Genomic DNA, 21655 nt, shown 5'->3' with positions numbered 1-21655 from the left:
TTGGACATTGTAAAACTTTGTGCTCCTGCCCTGTCAGAATGTCAGATGGGCAGAATTGGTGGCAAAGAGACCAGTTTGTTGCAAGAAGAAAATCCATCACTGAAGACAAATCTTAATTTTGTCAGCCTAAAGAGGCTACATCTACTTAACCCCAGAACTCAAAGAGCTATCCATGGTTCGATTCACTGTCTCCAAAGTGATTGATCTATTTTGACATTGCTCCAAGAATTTGCTGTAGAAAAAGTATTAAGACAAATTCAAATTGAAAAAAAAGAGAGATTTATTTCCGATTTCTATGTAAATGCATCAACACAAACATGTCAGTTTACAAAAACTAACAGTTTTAGATCAGGGGACTTGACAGAAAACTCCATGTATAAACACAGACTCTGTGGTGTAACTTGGAAACCAAGAACAAAATTACAAAAAAAAAAAAAAAAAATAACTGCGATTAAAGCAATTACTAAAGAGAAATACAAAACATTTATACCTTATGTCTCCTGAAATATACAAAAGAAACTATTGTTTACATGTTACATAGTATACAGGTAAACAACAACACAATTTATCCATATTACAGATAAAATAACACAGGCACACCATAATACAGACAACCCTACTAACACAGGTAATCTATGACACAGGTAACCAATTATACAGGTTATCCAAATAACACTGGAAACCCACAATTAATACAATTATCCATAATACAGGTAAACAACTTTACCAATAATTTCATCATTATTACCCATACCCATATCTGTATGGGTAGCCTGAAAATACAGGCAGATAACCTATAATACAGGTCACATGATACAGCTAACCAATAACAATACTCTTATTACAGTTTCTATATTTGTATGACCAATATGAATTATAAATTTCAATAAATTAAAAAAACATTAAGTTGAATTTAAAATTGATAAGTGAAAATATGCTATACCAATAACTCTACAAAGATTTAATTACATGTATTATTTGATTTATAAAGCAATTTTTGTGCACGAAAGTTTATGAAAAATAGTCTGAATTTATGAAATGACTATGTATTAAATATCTGCCTTTTTGTGTGGTTTTGTTTATGATACTTAGGCAGGTTTTGTGAATATACTGCTTAAAAAGAAGACATGACTGACTGTAATTAACAAGATCATATGAAATTTCCCTCCATCAAACAGAAACCTAGTGACGAGGAGACATGGTGTCACCATGGTTGAACTTATTGTGTTAATGAATTTACAATACTTCTACAGGATACTCTCACTATACAGGATAATACAGCAGAGCAAGGTCAATATCTAAACCAATTTATATATTATATTACAACAGAAACCCAATCAGTCAAACTCTTTCACCAAACCTGTTTTTTGTTTCAAATAAATTCTCAAATTTTCAATTTAACCCACCCCTTCCCCACAGAATAAAAAGAGAAAAAGACCCATGTTTATCTTCATTGAAAAAACCACCATAAATAAGGTTTTACAAAATCAACGTGTTATGATTTAAATCTGTAGTAAACTAATGGAATTAGAATTACCAAATATCATAATTATAACTACACTTAGATGGATTTGTTAATTCTGATCAACTTGAGATACAATTTTTGATTGGCTGCAGTGTCAACAAAGACAGACATGGCACATAACAATATGACTAGAAAGCAGAAAACGAGAAAGATGGGAACTTCAAGCACAGGCACAAAACTATCACAGATAGAAACTTCAGTTACGAAATATTTTAGATAATTTTTATTTTTTCATATCATACCTGACTTTCGAAGAAAACTGCTACAAGGTTTCTTATGATATTCATGACAACAGCCATTCTTAAAATACTATGCATACAAGCTGTCAGCACATATCAGTTTTACTGGAAAAATTGTTTTGTTATCAAAATGTTAATAAGGCTGATGTTAAAATCAATTTTGGGGCTGAATTTATATAATAAAAAAATGATGTGTGGAATGAGATTGTTGGCAATATATAGCAGGTGGTAAAACAAAAAACAGCCGATTATGGCATCAGTTCTAGATAATCAAATGACGTCACACAGTCACAGATTGTATTATGACATAACAATGTATATATCATACAGATATAGCAGATGTGGTGTTAAATGACTTCAGACATCAAAATGTTTTCTACAACATTTGCCTGAACAATTCATCCAGCAATTAAAAAATTAATCTTAAATTAATTTTGGTATTACTTACGAAAAATGTTTCATTTCAGCTTGGCAAAGGCTTAATAAAACAAAAAAAATTCTAAAAGCTTGTTAGATAAACTTGTATCAAAGAGAAATTCCTGCAAGATCCTAGACATCTGTAAAATAGCTTCTATTGTATTGTAATATGGCTGCACACTTGCCAACTTTAAAGATAAAATGATACATCAAAGAAAGATGAATGTAAAACTATCATAAATCTTCTGTTAATATGACTGAATGGTATGATTGACCCTGTGCTAACATTAAACTAGAATTTATTATCTAATAAGGACTTGAGTGACAGTTTAAGAAATATTTACAATAAACTATTAAATCCCAGCATCACTTAAACATCAAAAATACGTATGATTAGATAAAAGGGAAAATTGAGACAAGAACGAAATGATTTGTATACATCTGTACATATATATATATTAATATATTTTTCAAACAATATCATTCTGAACAAAAAACACTACCTGGTAATACATTTTCTTATATAAATGGTAGCATCTGAAACATCCACCCGCTTGACAAATTCATACCCGAAACTGAAACTTGTGGAGAAGCTGGAGTATAAGAGTTACATACAGATTTACTTTTACAAGACAAAAAAAATATCATCTTGAATGATTGATTCCAAGCATACATTTCGACTCAAGATTAAAGGGAGGCAATCCACAATATATGCCTTTCTGTCATTCACTCACTAGATACCAATCTTCACTTTTGATCATTCTCTGGTGAAAATGAGCCAGTTATTAATATCATTCTGTAAAATCTAATTGACAAAAATTTAGCAAAAAATCTTTAAAAAAAGGGTTCTGTTGACAGTTTTATTTTAGCTTGGATAAATGAATATTTTTCTATAATGATATTATCAATGGTGTTGATGATTCATCTGTTTCTTTCCTAGATGTGTCTGTAATTGTTTAAAAACAAAACAATACAGTGCTTGGCAGAAAAATCATTTACAGCCTCAGGTATTTCACCTTCATCAATACTCATTTCTATTAAACTTTTTACAACCAAAATTTGCAAAATGAATATTTGCATGATAGTGCTGTTTGTAATATATAAGTTATGAACAGTTAAGAGATCAATTTCAATAAAATATTTCTTCACATAAAATATGAACATCTCCAGTTATTACTTCCATGTGAACTCCACTACATTATGATCTCTAAACATCAACCCTTCTTGAATGATAACAAATATTAGGACAAAGATAAACAGAATAATAAATGTTCATCTATCATACATAGACTCAATGAATTAAATCATTTTTTGCTTATAACAATGGGACCATTTCATTTTCAAATATTATGCTAATAGACTGAAGTTGAATGATGATTCTGTATAAGATGTGGGCAGTCAAACACAGCTTTGTCAGTAGAATTTCCAGGACATTATCGGTCAGTGGTATACCTGAATTTATCCTCTATAAGTAACACAGCATTGTTGATTGACTCAGTAAAAACCAGGTTAAAACTGATAATTATATATTTGATTGTGTCCCACAGAGATAAATAGACAAAAGTGTGCAGTTCAGCATATTCTGGTTTAATGTGTTACTGAAGTATGGATATAATGGTAAAAAAAATCTTTTCATCTTTAAGATTACAATGAGACATCAGAATTATGTAAAACTACTTGGCCACAAACACAATTCTCGTCAGTCATTCCTTCACCATAAAGCCATGACAATAAGGTGATATTTAGATATATATACTCTCCGCTCTCATTCATAAATAAACTGATTTAAACTGGTGGGAAGTCTGTTTTACACTCGCTGTAAAATACACTGCGTACTGGTCTGCTAAATAATTTGTATGATGGTCAGATGTATGGTGTTAAAAAATCTGTATGGTTATCACTTATCTGGCCTGTGTGTAGGTCAAGGTATCCTATCTGTATGGTGGTAAGGTTAATTGTATGGTGTTAAAATTATAATCTGTATGATGTTCACTGGTCTTGCTTGTAAGTAGGTCAGGTTATCCAACTGTATGTATGCTTGTTCAGGTAACACTCACTGTTATGATTAGGTAATTACAACTGTATGATCTAAAGGTCAAATGATTCCAACTGTCCGATAGTCAATCATGATTGTAGAGTCAGATGATGATAAGTGTATGCTAATCAGCTAGTCCAAAACTTTTGACAGTCTGTTGATCAAAATGGCTTAAATGGCTTATTGGCTTTAATAATGCAATGGTTGACCAGTCCTGACAGTGAGATGGCTGACCAGTCCTGACAGTGTGATGGCTGACCCGTACTGACAGTATGATAGCTGACCAGTCCTGACAGTGTGATGGCTGACCCGTACTGACAGTGTGATGGCTGACCAGTCCTGACAGTGTGATGGCTGACCAGTCCTGTCAGTGTGATGGCTGACCAGTTCTGACAGTGTGATGACTGACTAGTCCTGTCAGTGTGATGGCTGATCCGTTCTGACAGTGTGATGGCTGACCCGTACTGACAGTGTGATGGCTGACCAGTCCTGACAGTGTGATGGCTGACCAGTCCTGACAGTGTGATGGTTGACCAGTCCTGACAGTGTGATGGCTGACCAGTCCTGACATTGTGATGGCTGACCAGTCCTGTCAGTGTGATGGCTGACCAGTTCTGACAGTGTGATGGCTGACCAGTCCTGACAGTTTGATGGCTGACCAGTCCTGACAGTGTGATGGCTGACCAGTCCTGACAGTGTGATGGCTGACCACTCCTGTCAGTGTGATGGCTGACCAGTCCTGACAGTGTGATGGCTGACCCGTACTGACAGTGTGATGGCTGACCAGTCCTGTCAGTGTGATGGCTGATCCGTTCTGACAGTGTGATGGCTGACCAGTCCTGTCAGTGTGATGGCTGACCAGTTCTGACAGTGTGATGACTGACTAGTCCTGTCAATGTGATGGCTGATCCGTTCTGACAGTGTGATGGCTGACCCGTCCTGGCAGTGTGATGGCTGACCAGTCCTGGCAGTGTGATGGCTGACCAGTCCTGACAGTTTGATGGCTGACCAGTCCTGACAGTGTGATGGCTGACCAGTCCTGACAGTGTGATGGTTGACCAGTCCTGACAGTGTGATGGCTGACCAGTCCTGACAGTGTGATGGTTGACCAGTCCTTACAGAGTGATGGCTGACCAGTCCTGACAGTGTGATGGCTGACCAGTCCTGAGTGTGAAAGTTGATCGGTTCTGACAGAGTGATGGCTGACCAGTCTGATAAGTTGATGGAATCCTGATGATAGCTGACACTAGCTACATGGACACATCACAGTAGCAGGGATACAACAGGGAGTAATACTGATAGTCATATTAAAGTCCCTCGGGCTTCTCTTTATTGCTGTCATAAACTCGGATGAGTTCCGCCTGAAAAGTGCAAACAGTTTCATAAATGCAATTTCCTTCATTCTAAATTCTTTCAAAAGTTCATAACAAAATTTTGACTCGATCTTACAGTTCCTGTATGGTTTTGAATGATATTTGTGGTACATCAGAATGAGCATATTGCTGGACCTCTGGGTAATGTCTTGTTTTCTGAAACTAATGCTGTTTCAGCCATCATATTTATTTGTTCCATGCATAATTATAACAATTTCAGAATAAATGTTTGATTTTATCTTTGTTATTTAAAGATATACGTTTTTTTTTGTAATTCACACTTTACTTAAGACATCGGATATGCATTAATCTTAATACAGAAGAGGACCCTGCAGACTTTGTATAACAATGACACTTTAATCTGAGCGAGGGTAAAGATTATGTTGTGAAGGGAAATGGCCAAAAGGAGACATAATGTTGCATATGAGTTCCAGAGAAAAAAAATTCAAAGCTAAAAGTTTCCTTAAGGCTGTAAAAATGCCTCCTGATGTGTCACTTTTTGACCTTTGAAGACTGTAGATTTGATAATGGAATGGTTATGTTACTTTGGAATGGTAAGTCAATACACCCTGTACAAACCTGAGTAAGGACACCATGTTCTTCCTGTGAGAAGGCATAGCCATCTGAAGAAGATATAACAGTTCAGTGTTAAATAAACATACCATGAAATAATCAAACTATAACTACATTTTCAATCTATCTCATGAGTTTGCTAAATAGTCTAAAAATCCATGAACTAAAGCAAGCAAAATTACTTGAATGAAAAATAAACGGCTAAACAGAAATATATGTGTGTTGTATCTTATAAATCAAAATGAAATTAATTTTATGTTTGATTTTAACATAATGTGATGATACTGTTAAACCAAAATTAAATGAATAATGCGAGTGAGAAAAAAATGCTTGAAGTGAAAACATGTTATCACATTGTCTTAACCATGATTAAGAGTTGTGTCCCTTTAATTGTGAGGGTTAATATGGGATGCATGTTAACCTCTATGCATTCACCTACAGAAGTATAACTATGTCTCTTTCTCATGCAAACAGACTGCCTCATAGCTCATGGTTTGATATCTGAGTTTTTGTTTTAGAAGATTTATTTTCAACATAACAACCTTATGTACATGTAAGCAAATGAGTCATGCTAGTTTAACTGAGAAAACAGCATATATCATTGTGACAGACCTTTAACTTGCAAGGAACAAAGCAAACATTATATTTCACATTATCATCATGACAGGAGACGCCCACCAGTAACCTTCCAATATATATGTTATAAATACATGTAATCATCATTCAGTCTGTGTAATAGGCTCCTTTCAGAAGTTTTATGTACCATCACCAGCTTGCAAAAACCAATAAAAAGATTCCAAACCCTGCGCATGTTGCACTATTCTGATTTTGGAATAAAAAATATTGCAACAAAAATAAACAAAAGATTCCAAAAGGATCTTGGCACCCACCATTGTAAGATCATTAATTGTTTTTTTTTTTTGCTTTGTTTTTTTTTTTTAAATTTTCGGAAGGATGTGATTTCTCGTTTTCTCTTCTTTTCCATCCCTCTAACAAACTTGAGTTCAACAATTGGAACCATTGCAACATTTTGACAACAATTTTAAAATTCTACTCCATATAGTCTCCAATTTCGATGACAATTGATCCTGCACAGACTACAGACTGGAAGTGGGGACAAGTTTGAGAAATATCCTTCCAATACTTCTCAACAAACAGCAGTAACATCCTTCATTTGCCAAATCATTGATGACTTTGTCAGCCATTTTTTCTGATCAGTCATAAAACTGAACATGCATAATGTAAAACAGATGGAAACATATATATCAAGTTTGAAAAATGTTTTTCCAGTACCTTTAGAAATAGTTGATAACCAAAATCAAATGTCAAAATAAAAAAAATGGTCACTTATCAGCCATTTTCTTTCCTGAATTAGTTTTATATTTGAACACCAACATGTCCAGTTACAGAAAAGTTCTTCTAGTACTTCTCAGGAAAAAGCAATAACAAACTTCAACTGTCAACACTGTTCACTCTTAAAAATGAACTAACACAATTAAAGACTAAGGAGAACTATCTATTTGAGAATTATCATCTCAGTACTTCTCAAGAACTAGCCACAACAAACTTCAACAATCCAAGATGGCTATTTCTTGGCCATTTTTTTCTCAATCTGATTCAAAATTGAATGGGTACATCTGTGATAACAAACTTTAGCTCTCAAAATCTAAGATGGCCACCTGTCAGCCATTTTGTTTCACTGTTGGGACTCATAATTCAAGTTTAAAGTGACAATATGAGATATGAGGAATATTCCTCAAAATATTGAAAAAAAGGATTGTTTACAGATAGAGAGACAACTGATAAAAGGCGACTTGTACAGCCAACAATCTAACAATGGTGGGCTATAAATGTATAAAAAAAATCCATTACCAGTCAGAACTTCTGACATCATTTAATGTCATCATATAAAAAAAAAACATGCAGATGCTAGTACAGACTAGTACAGCTGGGTACTCTTATGGAAATTTGAGTGATCAACCACTGATTGACGTAAGGTCAGTAGATGTGGATACCTATTTGTACAGCTATAGAAAGTAACAATGCTGTGTTATCGGGATACAGAGTTGTGACCAGCCAATGACTGACCTCAGGTTAAATAACAATCAGTCCCATAGCTTGTATTCATATCTTACATATAGAAAGTCGGAAGTACCACAGTATACAGCTTGGCCCTCGGAGTAGAATAACGAGTTACACATTTTAATAACTAACAGGAGCCAGATGATCAACAACACAGAAGGTATAATAATGATGATTTTTAATTGGTATTTCTCATTTGACTAAATTTGACAAACAATGGATGACTCTGAGAGCACTGTGATACTTTAATCAGGCTCAACTCACTTTATCTTTTAATTTCTTTTTTTAAGAATTGATCCAAAGTGTTAAGATTCCTCTTTAACTTAAAGAATTTGCTCCTTAATTGGCCACAACTGATTGCCAGGCAGGTAGAAAATGGAAAGAAGTGACTGCCCTGATAAGGACAAGAGTCTCACCGAATGCCCAATAGATCGGCACTTATCAGAGCTGATTGCCCAATACAAGGAAATTAATTAAATTATTTAACTTTTTAAAACTTGAAAATGACAGTGTGAAATTAATTGAGAATCATCTATATCAATTAATCAAAGTAGAAAAAGTACATACAGAAAAAAGACAGAATTTTTTAAAGTCTAAATCACCATGCTGAAGATTTCGGACCATACAGAATGTAGTGAACTGTTAAATTTACCACATTTCGAGCTTAAGCGTTTCTGACCTTCAAACAAAAAAAGTTTAAAACTTTATTTTAGACAGATATTTCTAAAATATCTCAAAAAAAAATTATCCTTTTATACGTAAAATACAATGTATATCAAACTTAAATATATTGGTACTGATCAATTTCATGTATCAATACCTCAGTACATACTTGAACGTAAATTTGTCAGTGTGCGAGATAATTAATTCGGGTAAATCCATAGATACTATTGTACCACAGACATGTGTAAGGATTTATATACAGGTCAATTACTTAATCACTGAACTGTTGGTGTCAGTGACCAAAACAAATCCTGGTTTTATTAGGCGATAAATCCATGCCATGAAAGGAATCCACTTATACGAAATCGATTACTGTACAAATGCTATTGCAATGTCCTGTAATAAATTCAAACCTTGGTTGACGTGTGGCCATAAATCTAATGCAGATTTTAAAGTGTAAAAAAATTGTGTAATACATGAAATTAAAATTCTATCTAAATTTGAAAGAAAAAGCCACATTGTTACATGTATTAGATACAAAACACAAATTCCGGAGTTGACTACCTTTCTTCTTGTGTTACTGTTTAAGGTGAAAAATTTCAAGTACATGTTGAGATTCGGTGTATTTACTCACCTTTAAGTGCAAACAACTGTACCAACAGGAAATCAGGAGAAAATCAAACTTGAACTGTTACCAGTGAAAAAAACCATTTCAAGCTTTGAACAACTAGTTAAAAAATAATGATGGGACTTAATTTTCCAAATGTTGTGTTAAATTCTACAACATCTTCACACAGTGATAAAATTATGGTGCGGCACATTCTGTTTGTATTCTTTTTTTATCCTGTGGTAAACCCACAGGCCAAACACATAACCGCCAAACTCAACAGGTTAGTTTATTACAGGACAATGTAACAGTATCTATTTGAAATTCTAGTGCACAGCTAGTGATAACAATGGGTAGGCTTGCTAAACATGGAAAATTTTGCTAGTACACTGATGCCTGATTGTGAGGCAATGCGTGGTGATAGGGAGACCACTGAGACAAAAAACCTGTAACCAACCAAGGAAATTCTAAACAAAAGCTTTCGTTGGAGACCATTACAAATTGCTAAGATCCTGCTGGAGATAGAGTAGCTCATCTTTAAATTTTCAAACCTTTATACAGACATAATTATACACAAATTTTCCGTATCAAATCATAAAATGAATTATGTAAAGGGGCTCTATTTAACATAAGATCATTTGTGATCCTATATGATCATGAAGACTGACAGAGAGTTGTATTGTCTGTTTAATACTTTTCCAATAGGTATAGAACAAAGCAATTTCGGTAATTTTTCTAATTTACCAGAACTTTAGCATTACATAAAACTACCAAAGTATGTTATGGTAATATGCCTTTAGGAAATTATTCACAAACTTCCTGCCACCTTCTTCATAAATATTTATTGAATTCTTGTCAGTAAACAGTTTTACAACTTTATTAACTTGTTCGACCATGTGTTATAGATATTGTATTGGTACATACCACAATAACAAAAGTTTCTAAGTCATATCACATGATTGTAAATCATATTTTCTGAGTTGAAATTATTTGGTCATCTTGGGAAATTGACAAGTTTTTTTTGTCAGTTTTTAAAAATAAACCCTGTTTCAGTTATGCGATAAACAGAATCTTACACTCATATCAGTATTATATTGCTTTTATTTAAATTTTGCGATTATCTGATATGACACTCAAATGAATGCTATTCATATAAAAACTTTTAAAATCAAGCTATCAACATGAAATGGTCTTTCAAGTAGAATTTTTATCATTTTTACATATCAAATTTAAATTGACAAAGAGTCAATTTTGATTGTGAATTGAAAAATCTGTAATATAACTATGCCTCATGCATATCTTAATATTTACATATCAATTCTGCTGGTGTTTATGTTCGGAAATAAAAACTCTTAATCAACTACACACAAACATCAAGCCAATTTCTATTAAAAATTTTGTAAAATTGATGTAAAAAATTCCTTAATTCAATTTCTTTTTTTAAGATGTTAAAAGCTGATACATGTACAATGGTGGCAGCCTCAGTTAGTTTACCATACCACATAACATAAGTATGTAGGATCTACCTGTGTAGCAGGATACTTCCTAGACCTGTACTGATACTATACTAACAGCGGTCGTATTGATTGCTGGAAACAAAATCAGGATTTATTTCTCAAAACTAAAAAAATAAACAAGTTTAATTCTTTTTTAAATGAATACCACTGTGGTAATACAATACATATTTCACAATGGAGAAATATCTCCCTTTGTCAGTTGTTAACTTTGAAACGTAACATGTATTATATTTATGGTAGCAGCTGGTTGAAGAAGGAGACTAGTAATATAGGGGTGTAGGGACCCTGTATATCAGTGATGATTTGTTTGTTGTTATTACTATGAATAGTTAATCTACTGACTCTGTCATTACATGATCAATGCTTGTCTTACAAAAAAAATTCTGGTCCAACTTGATACAGATTACTGCCTGTAGAATTTAACATAACCAGCAAACTAGTTCGTATTATCACTAATTTTTACTTATATTAAAGCAATATTTCTTTATCAGGAAATTTTACTAAATAGAGAAATAGGTTTCCAAAGGCCACATATATTGAAGTAATTTCACAAGGTCATGGAAGATTTTGTCTTAATCAAGCTTTTAAACAGTAAAAACAGTTCATTATATTTGTGGTTAGCTATCACTGAACAAACCTGAACCATCCACTAGGACACTTGAAATACCACATGCTGATATCATACTTACACATCATTACAGGTAATTTACATATAATTTACATACCAAGAAGTTATCTGAGTCAAGACAACCTGGTTACATATATGTCAGATCAACAAATGTGTCAGCTTTAAAGCGTGGCAAGAGCAGCAGAGGATTATGGGAATGACTTACGTGATGGCGTGGGTGAGGGAGCTGTCGCAAAACCAAAGGATGAAGTTAAAAGAAAAATTAGAAAAATAAAGAAAAAAGGAAAAACCGTCACCATGGAAACTTATCTAAATGCTTGGAAACCATGTAATTTTAAAGTTTATTGAGTAATGCTACAAAAAAATAAAAAATGAAATGCAGTCGCTGTGATGATGTCAATCATACATCGATGTTTTTTATTTGTTTAAACAATCATCTAACCAGTACACACCAAGGAAGGGGTGGATTACATTCTGTTTCCATGGTGACAAAATAATAAAGTGTTGAAAATAGTTGTAAATAAAGTGTGATTTTACAAGAAAACAGTTGTGCTTAATGACATAAGATTTCAAATAAAAATCAAAATAATCAAATCTTGAAATATGAAAAAAAAAAAAAAAGACTAGAATTGAAACCAAATAAAAAGGTATCTATCTGTGTCAAGGTAGGTTTTATAATCCAATGCAAATTTCTGCTTTCTTAATATACACAATAAATAGCCATATCACAAAACATTTGGAAAATTTATTTTCAATCTTCATATAAAAAAACACAGACATTTTTTCAGAATGTTGTTCTCTGTGGCACACAAGGAACATATAGTGTATGTGCTGGAAGACAGATCCTGATACGATACCACAGACTGCTGCATAGAAATTGTATTTCTCCTCAAATTTAATAAAAAATGTTCATGTTCGTATTAAATGTTTTTTTAATAACACTGAAGTTAAATTCATCAAGCACAACTTGTATTGTTTTCATCCAAGCCCTGCTCCCTTAGATGAACAAGTTCTGTTATATTCCACATACATACATAGGGTTAGAGAGCAACACAGAAAGAGGAAAGAAAAGTGACAGTTAACATCTGGAAATAAACAGTAGTGGAAGAAACATAAAACACAACACAACAACAGAGAAATTCTTAATCCACAAAGGAGATTATCATAGCCCTACCAAAATGATATCAATTATAGTACATATATCTGTATCATATATCCCCTCCCCCCCCCAAAAAAAAAGCATTCATTACACTTGAGTTTTAACATTTCCTATGTAACATACAAATTTAGGCATAAGCCAATGATCTATACACAAGTAACTTGGAATTATAACACATTACTGTGTATATTTACCACCACTGTCCATACTTATCTCCTTTCATATTACCTTAGAAAATATATCTTCAGTTAGAATTTACAATACACTTTCCTATTAGCATATAAGTTTGTAACAGAGATCATTATCTATTTCAATGCCTCCACTAGGATTCAAACTCGGGACCTCTGGTTTACTAGTCTGATGCTCAACTGATCAAGCTGAAGAGAAGTTCTCTCTAGCTGAGTAGTATACTGATGCTATCATTTACAAGGGTTACATAGCCCCTCCACCTCTCCTGGAAAGAACTCATTCTCAAGTTTTCCGGGGGATAAAGCAATGCTTATGGGGCAAATATTCCTGCGTCCCGACATTGGCGCCAATGTAACAGAGGTCATTATTTATTTCAATGCTTTCGCTGGGATTCAAACTCAGGACATCTGGGTTATTAGTCTGAAGCTCAACTGATCAAGCTAGAGAGAAGTTCTCTCTAATCGAGCAGTATATGGCAGCTAGTATTTACCAGAGTTCCAAATAGAATATATCTTTACATATTAGTTAGATTAAATTAATTCAATACCTATGATGATTACATTGGAATTTGATATGATCAGCATGTTAAAAAAACAAGCAGAAAGCTATATTGTTATATACAGCATATCTAATGTATGCGCTGCTAAACCCCTAAATCTGAAATGTAATCTCCCAAAACCAATACATCAGACATTTGTGTCTGCTCCTACTATCATCACTTAAAGGTAGATAAGGATACTGCAACATTTAACTCTCACAGAAAAATTTACAGTAGTGTTTGTCACAGCAGTGTGTATCAAGTCCCTGTTAATCCCAATGTTGTTCTCCCATTGTATATGAGTATTTTGGTGGCATTTTTGGCGAAGAACAAGACAACAGTTCAGACAGACAATTGTACATGGTACGAAAAATGAGGATAATATTGAAGGACAAGATATATTTGGAATCATGACTTTACTGAGACAGAAGTTTCACTAAATTCTATGCCTTTGCTTTATTTGTAGCTTCTAATCTAATATATTGAAAGGTATTTATGTAACATAGATCACTATATCTTATTTTTATTAACATGAATCAAGCAATCACTGAATTAATTATCCTATCCCTGAAGGTATGTATATTTTTTGTATATATAGTACACAGTTCAACGATAAACAAAGGAAAGCGATAACTGAACGATACAGGACACAACAGAAAATATCAGTACACATATTTACACTGTATGCTTTACACTGGCCGAGTTCATAAGCTATAGTAAAGATAATACTTTTCACACAAAATGACACATTAAAATCTCTGGTGAGAATATATTACAGAATTCTGAGGAAGAAAGACTTACGGGGTTGGTCCACAGCTGTAGGCATTCTGCCTGATGATCGTGTGAAGACATTTCGGAGCAGGCGCGCTGTCTCTGTCAATCTGTAAGAACATGCAACATAGCAGGTTGCTTTTTTAAGCTGTTAAACAATACAGTTACTACAAAAATCCCTGCATACCGTATTTATCCTAATTAACGCCCCCTTTCTAATAAATGCCCCCCCCCGGCCCTGGGGCATTTATTAAGATAAATACAGTATTTGAAAACATCAACTAAAAAAGATATATACCTTTGATAACATTTTGTATGATTATAGCTAACTGAAGTCTTTTTCTCAAATAATCTGCTTTCTATTTATTAATCATTAAAATGAAAGACATAAATGTTCTGAGCCATCACTACTCAATCATCTGCTCGAATAACATGTATAAAGTACTAATGTTTAGAATTCCAATGAAAAAAATTACTCTTATATATTTATATCTACATCTACTAACAGTTATTAGGTCCGTGATAAGGAAATGTCTAAAATTCACCTGTTTGAGAGAACAGATTTTACAAAAACTTTTTTCTATGTTCCAGATTTTATAACTATTTGATATAGGAAACTTTACCTTTATTATAATATTTATGATTTTCAGACCTACTTTTTCATCATCTTCAAATCTGCCGACTTCCCATTTTATCATTTTCAAATCTTCAGACTTACCTTTTCTTTGTTAACTTTAAAACAACAGGTGTGGGGTCCTCGTGTAATTTCTCTTTTTCCTGGACCTCTTCTTTTAATGTTTTACACATGGTCCGTTTTATCCTAGAAAATTGTGAACACTTGATCAATGAACAACTTAATACACTCAAACATCATGCATATTAAGATAGCTGATACCTGTACAGTTAAAATAACAATATCTTTTCACTCCTCAGGGTTTGGTTATAAAGTCAAGTCTTTTCCCTCCTCAGGAGTCTCTGGGTTTGGTTATAAAGTCAAGTCTTTTCGCTCCTCAGGAGCCTCAGGGTTTGGTTATAAAGTCAAGTCTTTTCGCTCCTCAGGAGCCTCAGGGTTTGGTTATAAAGTCAAGTCTTTTTCGCTCCTCAGGAGCCTCAGGGTTTGGTTATAAAGTCAAGTCTTTTTCGCTCCTCAGGAGCCTCAGGGTTTGGTTATAAAGTCAAGTCTTTTCGCTCCTCAGGAGTCTCTGGGTTTGGTTATAAAGTCAAGTTTGATATCGATATCAATTAATCTCTTTTTGTCCACTTTTATCTAAAAGTTTGAGTGCAACTGTTACGGTACTTATTGAATACACCAAATGGAAGGATTGTCATGGACAGACTTGCCATTTCATACTTATAAATCCTCCTATGCATTATTCTGTGTATTGTGTACTTTTACATGTTGTATTGTGTACTTTTACATGTTGTATTGTGTACTTTTATATGTTTTATTGTAAACCTTTACTTACGCTTTCCAAGCGACGTCACGGATGAGTGACATCAGAGGAATAAGAACTAAGCCCATCCAGAATATTGAACAGCCAAATACATGGGAGTCCTAAATGTAGAAAATATGTCAATGATGTCAATTATTGTAAATTTGAAACAGAGATGAATCTATTGATTGATCAAATGTACTTCTGGACAATATATTAAACAAAGCCTGTCTGGAGTGATTTATGATATACTGATCATTTCTGGGTCACCATATACTGAAATTACTGGGTGACCTACTATATACATATACTGGTCAGTTCTGGGGTGACCTACCATATACACATACTGGTCAGTTCTGGGTTACCATATACTGAAAATTTCTGGGGTGACCTACCATATACATATACTGGTCAGTTTTGGGGTGGCCTACCATACACACATATTGGTCAGTTTTTGGGGTGACCTACCATATACACATACTGGTCAGTTCTGGGGTGACCTACCATATACACATACTGGTCAGTTCTGCGTCACCATATACTGAAAATTTCTGAGGTTACCTACCATATACATATACTGGTCAATTTTGGGTGACCTACCATATACACATACTGGTCATTTCTGGGTGACTTACCATATACACATACTGGTCAGTTTTGGGTGACCTACCATATACACATACTGGTCATTTCTGGGTGACTTACCATATACACATACTGGTCAGTTTTGGGGTGACCTACCATATACACATACTGGTCATTTCTGGGTGACTTACCATATACACATACTGGTCATTTCTGGGTGACTTACCATATACACATACTGGTCAGTTTTGGGTGACCTACCATATACACATACTGGTCAGTTTTTGGGGTGACCTACCATATACACATACTGGTCAGTTTTGGGGTGACCTACCATATACACATGCTGGTCAGTTTTGGGTGACCTACCATAACACATACTGCTCAGTTTTGGGGTGACCTACCATATCATTGATCATTCATGGGGTAAAGTAACATATCAGTATCTGGGATGACTTACCATGCCAAGCATCTCTGGGGCTAGGTCCACAATCATGTAGATGTGACTGTACACGGTGAGAAACAAGAACCAACTCGCTATACTACCCCATATAGCCAGGTGTGTCAGCTGTAAATATGTCAGATATGTTTACTGTACAAGTACTGAACACATACATGTATACATTATCACCAGATCTGAATTGTCATTAATGAATTTCAGAGTAATTTCAGGTGTATTAAGAACTTTTTCAAAGCAAACTCTTGATTTTACCTGTCTTTGATCTATTTTGTCACTTGTTCATCTTTTCGGGTTTATCAGCTATGATTAGAAATAGAACCAGTATTTATAGTGATTCTTCACTAACATATGAACAGTTTTTATGTTAAACAAATGCTCAGTATCATATAATGAGATAAATATATAAGGACGTTGTGTAGATTTACATACCCATGTCCAAGCACTGGTTTCCAGGCCAGCCTTAAGACACACTGTCACCACTACATACTGTGGAGGAAACGTAACTTTTACAGACACAAAATATACAAACACCACAAAAATTACTGTAAATAAGTGGGAAACAGAATTGTCTGGTTAATTCATCTGTACTTTTTGTACCAAATGTGAAAAATTCTGTAAATTTTTCTTCTAGAGAATTACTAGTACCAAGGTACACAGTATTTCTATATTTACTATATTACATTCATTATATTATTACATATCAATTCCTATAACATAAACAACTGACTTTGTTTCTCACAATATGTACAAAATTTCCTAAAAAAAAATTTCTTACCGTATATACAAAATTTCCTAAAAATAAATAATCTCCTACTTTCCCATCAGAAAAGGCAGAATCTGTAAATGAAATTGTAAAATAAGTTGAAAATGAATTAACATAAACAATTCAATGGATTAGATTTAATTCAGACACTACTATAGCCCCGACCAATAGTAAGACCGTCACTATTCGAACGACGGGAAACGAAAAAAAAATAAGATTCACCGTAATGCTAGCGTGAATGGACGATGATTAAAACATTCGAGATTTATTTTATTTCATTTTTTTTTTATCTTCAAACTACCATATAAGACCGATGACTTTTACATGTAACTATGTGAAGGGAGGTAATCCAATATGGCGGACACAGAACTCGGGAATGGTAACCCCAAGAATGGCATGTTCCTGCGTATAATGCGCACCCCCTCTTTGACACGACAGTTTTAGCTTGAAAAAGTGTGCACTATACGCGAAAATTTACGGTAAACTAACTAGTATGCATGTATTGTCTTTTGATGAATAATTTTAGTTAATGACATGAAAAGTGTCTGAAGTAAATTCTAGTTACTATTAATAGACATCATTATAACATACCTTGTTGAAGAGATATGGCTGGAAGCCAAAATAGAAGTATGGAATGGTAGATTGAATTTAATATCCACATCCAGAACACCTGTACAGGAAACAAAATAGTACAGGTAAGGTACACTGATCGCAATTTATAGGGAATAAAAATTATCTAAATATCATCAAACAATATTACATATCAGTTCTGTATTTCTCATCAGATTTTACATTTACACAAAAAAAAGCCAGATTACATTTATATCAATTTCTGATATACTGTAACAGTGGAGTCACCTCATCTCTACATTTTATCTGATGACCTTGACCCTGAAGACCTTTACCTTGATAATGAAATCGACATTATAAATATTGATCTTAACATGGTGACCTTGACCTCAATGTACTGACCTTAACATTGAAGTACTCTGCATTTTGTGAAGATTTATACAGTGCGGGAAACTTCATCATACTATCAGCGCTACAGATTCTGTCAAACAGTCCCATGGCCAGGGGCGGGGCTGCAGTAAATATCTGTGGGCACAAAATAAATCTTAACACAAAAGAAGTCCTACATCGCTGGTATTTATCTGACCAATCAAAACAGAGAAAATTGTAACTATTAATCTAAAGGAAAAGACATTTTTGTACCTACACTGTTAAAACCTAAAATGGATAATTCACAATCAAATTGATAATTATACTTCAAACCACAAATTGGAATTTTATGGTTACTGTTAAATCTAATATTTATCTCTTAAACTTACTACCTTTTGAACATAATTATAAACCTTGAATTGTTCCACAGAAATGGAGATAATGAGACAAATCCATTAATGTATAAATATATGTACTACAACATCATGGTACTTTATACAAACAGATCAGCGACAATGACTCTATAACACAGAAAATAATAAAAATATCAGACGATGATTATAACAAAGAAACCCCACACTACTTACAGTAACAATCTTACCAGCACCTATTTTGGCTTACAATCTGGTATATCAAATACATACTTCATTAAGATACCTGTCATGATGTAAGCCCCTATATTACCAGCTACCACGTAATAATTCCCCACAATACTTTATACACTGTACCAACATGATTGTCTTTCCCTTGTAATATGTTGTATCTACTACGTTATCTGTCCCCATAATGTCCTGTACCTTTTCCTTTTAGTTTGTACATAACACATTGTTAGTTCCCTTTATACAGTTTATCTACCACATCGTAAGTCCCCACAATACTTGGTACCTACCACATTGTAAGTCCCCACAATACTTGGTACCTACCACAATGTAAGTCCCCACAATACTTGGTACCTACCACACTGTAATTCCCCACAACACTTGGTACCTACCACACTGTAAATCCCCACAACACTTGGTACCTACCACATTGTAAATCCCCACAATACTTGGTACCTACCACATTGTAATTCCCCACAATACTTGGTACCTACCACATTGTAAATCCCCACAATACTTGGTACCTACCACATTGTAATTCCCCACAATACTTGGTACCTACCAAATTGTAAGTCCCCACAATACTTGGTACCTACCACATTATAAGTCCCCACAATACTTGGTACCTACCACATTGTAATTCCCCACAATACTTGGTACCTACCACATTGTAATTCCCCACAATACTTGGTACCTACTACATTGTAATTCCCCACAATACTTGGTACCTACCACACTGTAATTCCCCACAATACTTGGTACCTGCCACATTGTAAGTCCCCACAATGCTTGGTACCTTCCACATTGTAATTCCCCACAATACTTGGTACCTTCCACGTTGTAATTCCCCACAATACTTGGTACCTTCCACATTGTAATTCCCCACAATACTTGGTACCTACCACATTGTAATTCCCGACAATACTTGGTACCTAACACATTGTAATTCCCCAGGATACTTGGTACCTACCACATTGTAATTCCCCACAATACTTGGTACCTACCACATTGTAAAAGCCAATACTCCATCTCTCAAACAGGATCTGGCCAGAGAACCCGTTCTTAATGGCAAACCAAAACTGTGGGAAGGAGAAAATAAACAGACACATGCAGGTTATCTCACTAATATACACAGTATAGATGGAAACTAAATCAATTTGTTTTGACACTTTCATGCACATCTAGACATCCCCACACTATCAGTCAATATTTCACAGTGATACAAGTGAAAGTGAAGTTCTCTCCAAATTTGTTTCAGTAAACGATAATCTCAAGGGCAAAACTCATTGATATAAAGTTTATTCACTTCAAAAATTTTGTGGAAAAATTCTAATCAATGTGCATATCAAATTCCAAACAAATTGATTCCTTCACCAATGTCCTTATGTAGAACCTCAACCACAGTCAGGGTTATATAATAATTATAGTATAAATTCATTGCATCTCAAACATTCCACATACATGCTGTACTTCTCTAGTAAATCAAAAATCCTTACCAATTAAAATAAGTTTATAACCATCATCGGGGAAAAGAAAGTTTCAAACTCAAATTTGATTGGTCAATAGTGAAGTGAAATGGAGCCAGCCTCAGGAGCATCTGAGATGAAATGCTACTACATTGGTCACTCCAGATAAATTTCTCACACGTAAATATCATCCAAGTGGCCAATTATCTAAACACAACATCTAATTAGCATGGTTACCAAGCAACTGTCAAACTAAACATCCAAACACAGTACAATTTCATAGTCATGTGGTACATACCACGTTATATAAACCTATTGTCCACTTCTCAAAAACGATTTGCCCTGAAAAACCACTTTCTATGGCAAACCACAACTGAAAAGTAGCAAATTTATAAGGATTATTTTGCCAAATCTGTAAAGAAAAATTAACCTTTCATGTGTCCTGTTTAAAGTCATCGTACATTTACAAGCAGTAAACATTAACAAGTTAATTGTACGGGGCATGTCTTATGGTTTTTTTACTATATAAATTAAAAATATTCTATAAATTTTGAGATTTTTATTTGTAATAAAAGAACTCTTCAGAGAAAACATAAAAGTACCGTTATTATTTAACAAAGATGGCCACAAAGCAGAAATGGTCCCTTAATAGAGGTGTTTATTTTATTTTAGATGGTCTCTAAGAGGTGGTCCCTTAACAGAGGTGTTTTTATTTCAGGTGGTCTCTAACAAAGGTGGTCCTTAAAACAGAGGTGGGTTTTTCTAATTAGAGATTGGTCTCTTACAGTTGTGGACCCTTAATAGAGGTGTTTTTTTTATTAATCTAAATATGGTCTCTATCAGAGTTTGTCTGTTAACAGAGATGTTAAAAAGAGATGGACTCAATCAAAGGTGGACCCTTAACAGAGGTGTTTTTTTAATTAAAGATTTTTGTGTTTAATATTAGCAGTTGCTTTTTACTAAACAGATTATTCATGTAGGAAGCTAGATTGAAGGAACAGAAAATGGGGGTGGGGAGGGGGGTTGTTCTTAAAGCAGTAGATTTTTTTTAACGTCATAGGGCTGGTATCTTCAGCATCTAATGTAAGATGAAG

General features: G+C 34.1%; 1 protein-coding gene across 3 annotated transcripts; it reads right to left on the bottom strand.

Annotated features, from left to right (window-relative positions):
* Positions 1-265: 265 nt before the first annotated feature.
* Positions 266-15826, bottom strand: LOC132563250 (probable phospholipid-transporting ATPase IA). Of its 3 annotated transcripts, XM_060228007.1 has the most exons (7): positions 15783-15826; positions 15035-15136; positions 14347-14426; positions 11865-11885; positions 8897-8923; positions 6169-6212; positions 266-5577 (listed from the first exon to the last, which is right to left on the bottom strand). In XM_060228007.1, exons 1-7 carry the CDS (start codon positions 15812-15814, stop codon positions 5524-5526), a joined length of 360 nt encoding a protein of 119 aa, XP_060083990.1. In that variant the 5' UTR covers positions 15815-15826; the 3' UTR covers positions 266-5523. The 3 variants fall into 3 exon arrangements, with proteins under 3 accessions (XP_060083990.1, XP_060083999.1, XP_060084007.1); XM_060228016.1 differs by lacking the exon at positions 8897-8923; XM_060228024.1 differs by lacking the exons at positions 8897-8923; positions 11865-11885.
* Between the last annotated feature and the right edge of the window lie 5829 nt (positions 15827-21655).

This window comes from Ylistrum balloti, unplaced genomic scaffold (genome assembly GCF_031769215.1).
Source record: "Ylistrum balloti isolate Yb309-2 unplaced genomic scaffold, AGI_CSIRO_Ybal_v1 Utg369674, whole genome shotgun sequence".
Classification (NCBI taxonomy): domain Eukaryota; kingdom Metazoa; phylum Mollusca; class Bivalvia; order Pectinida; family Pectinidae; genus Ylistrum; species Ylistrum balloti.
The sequence above is the reverse complement of the archived record's forward strand: the minus strand, read 5'-3'. Positions and strand labels throughout refer to the sequence as shown.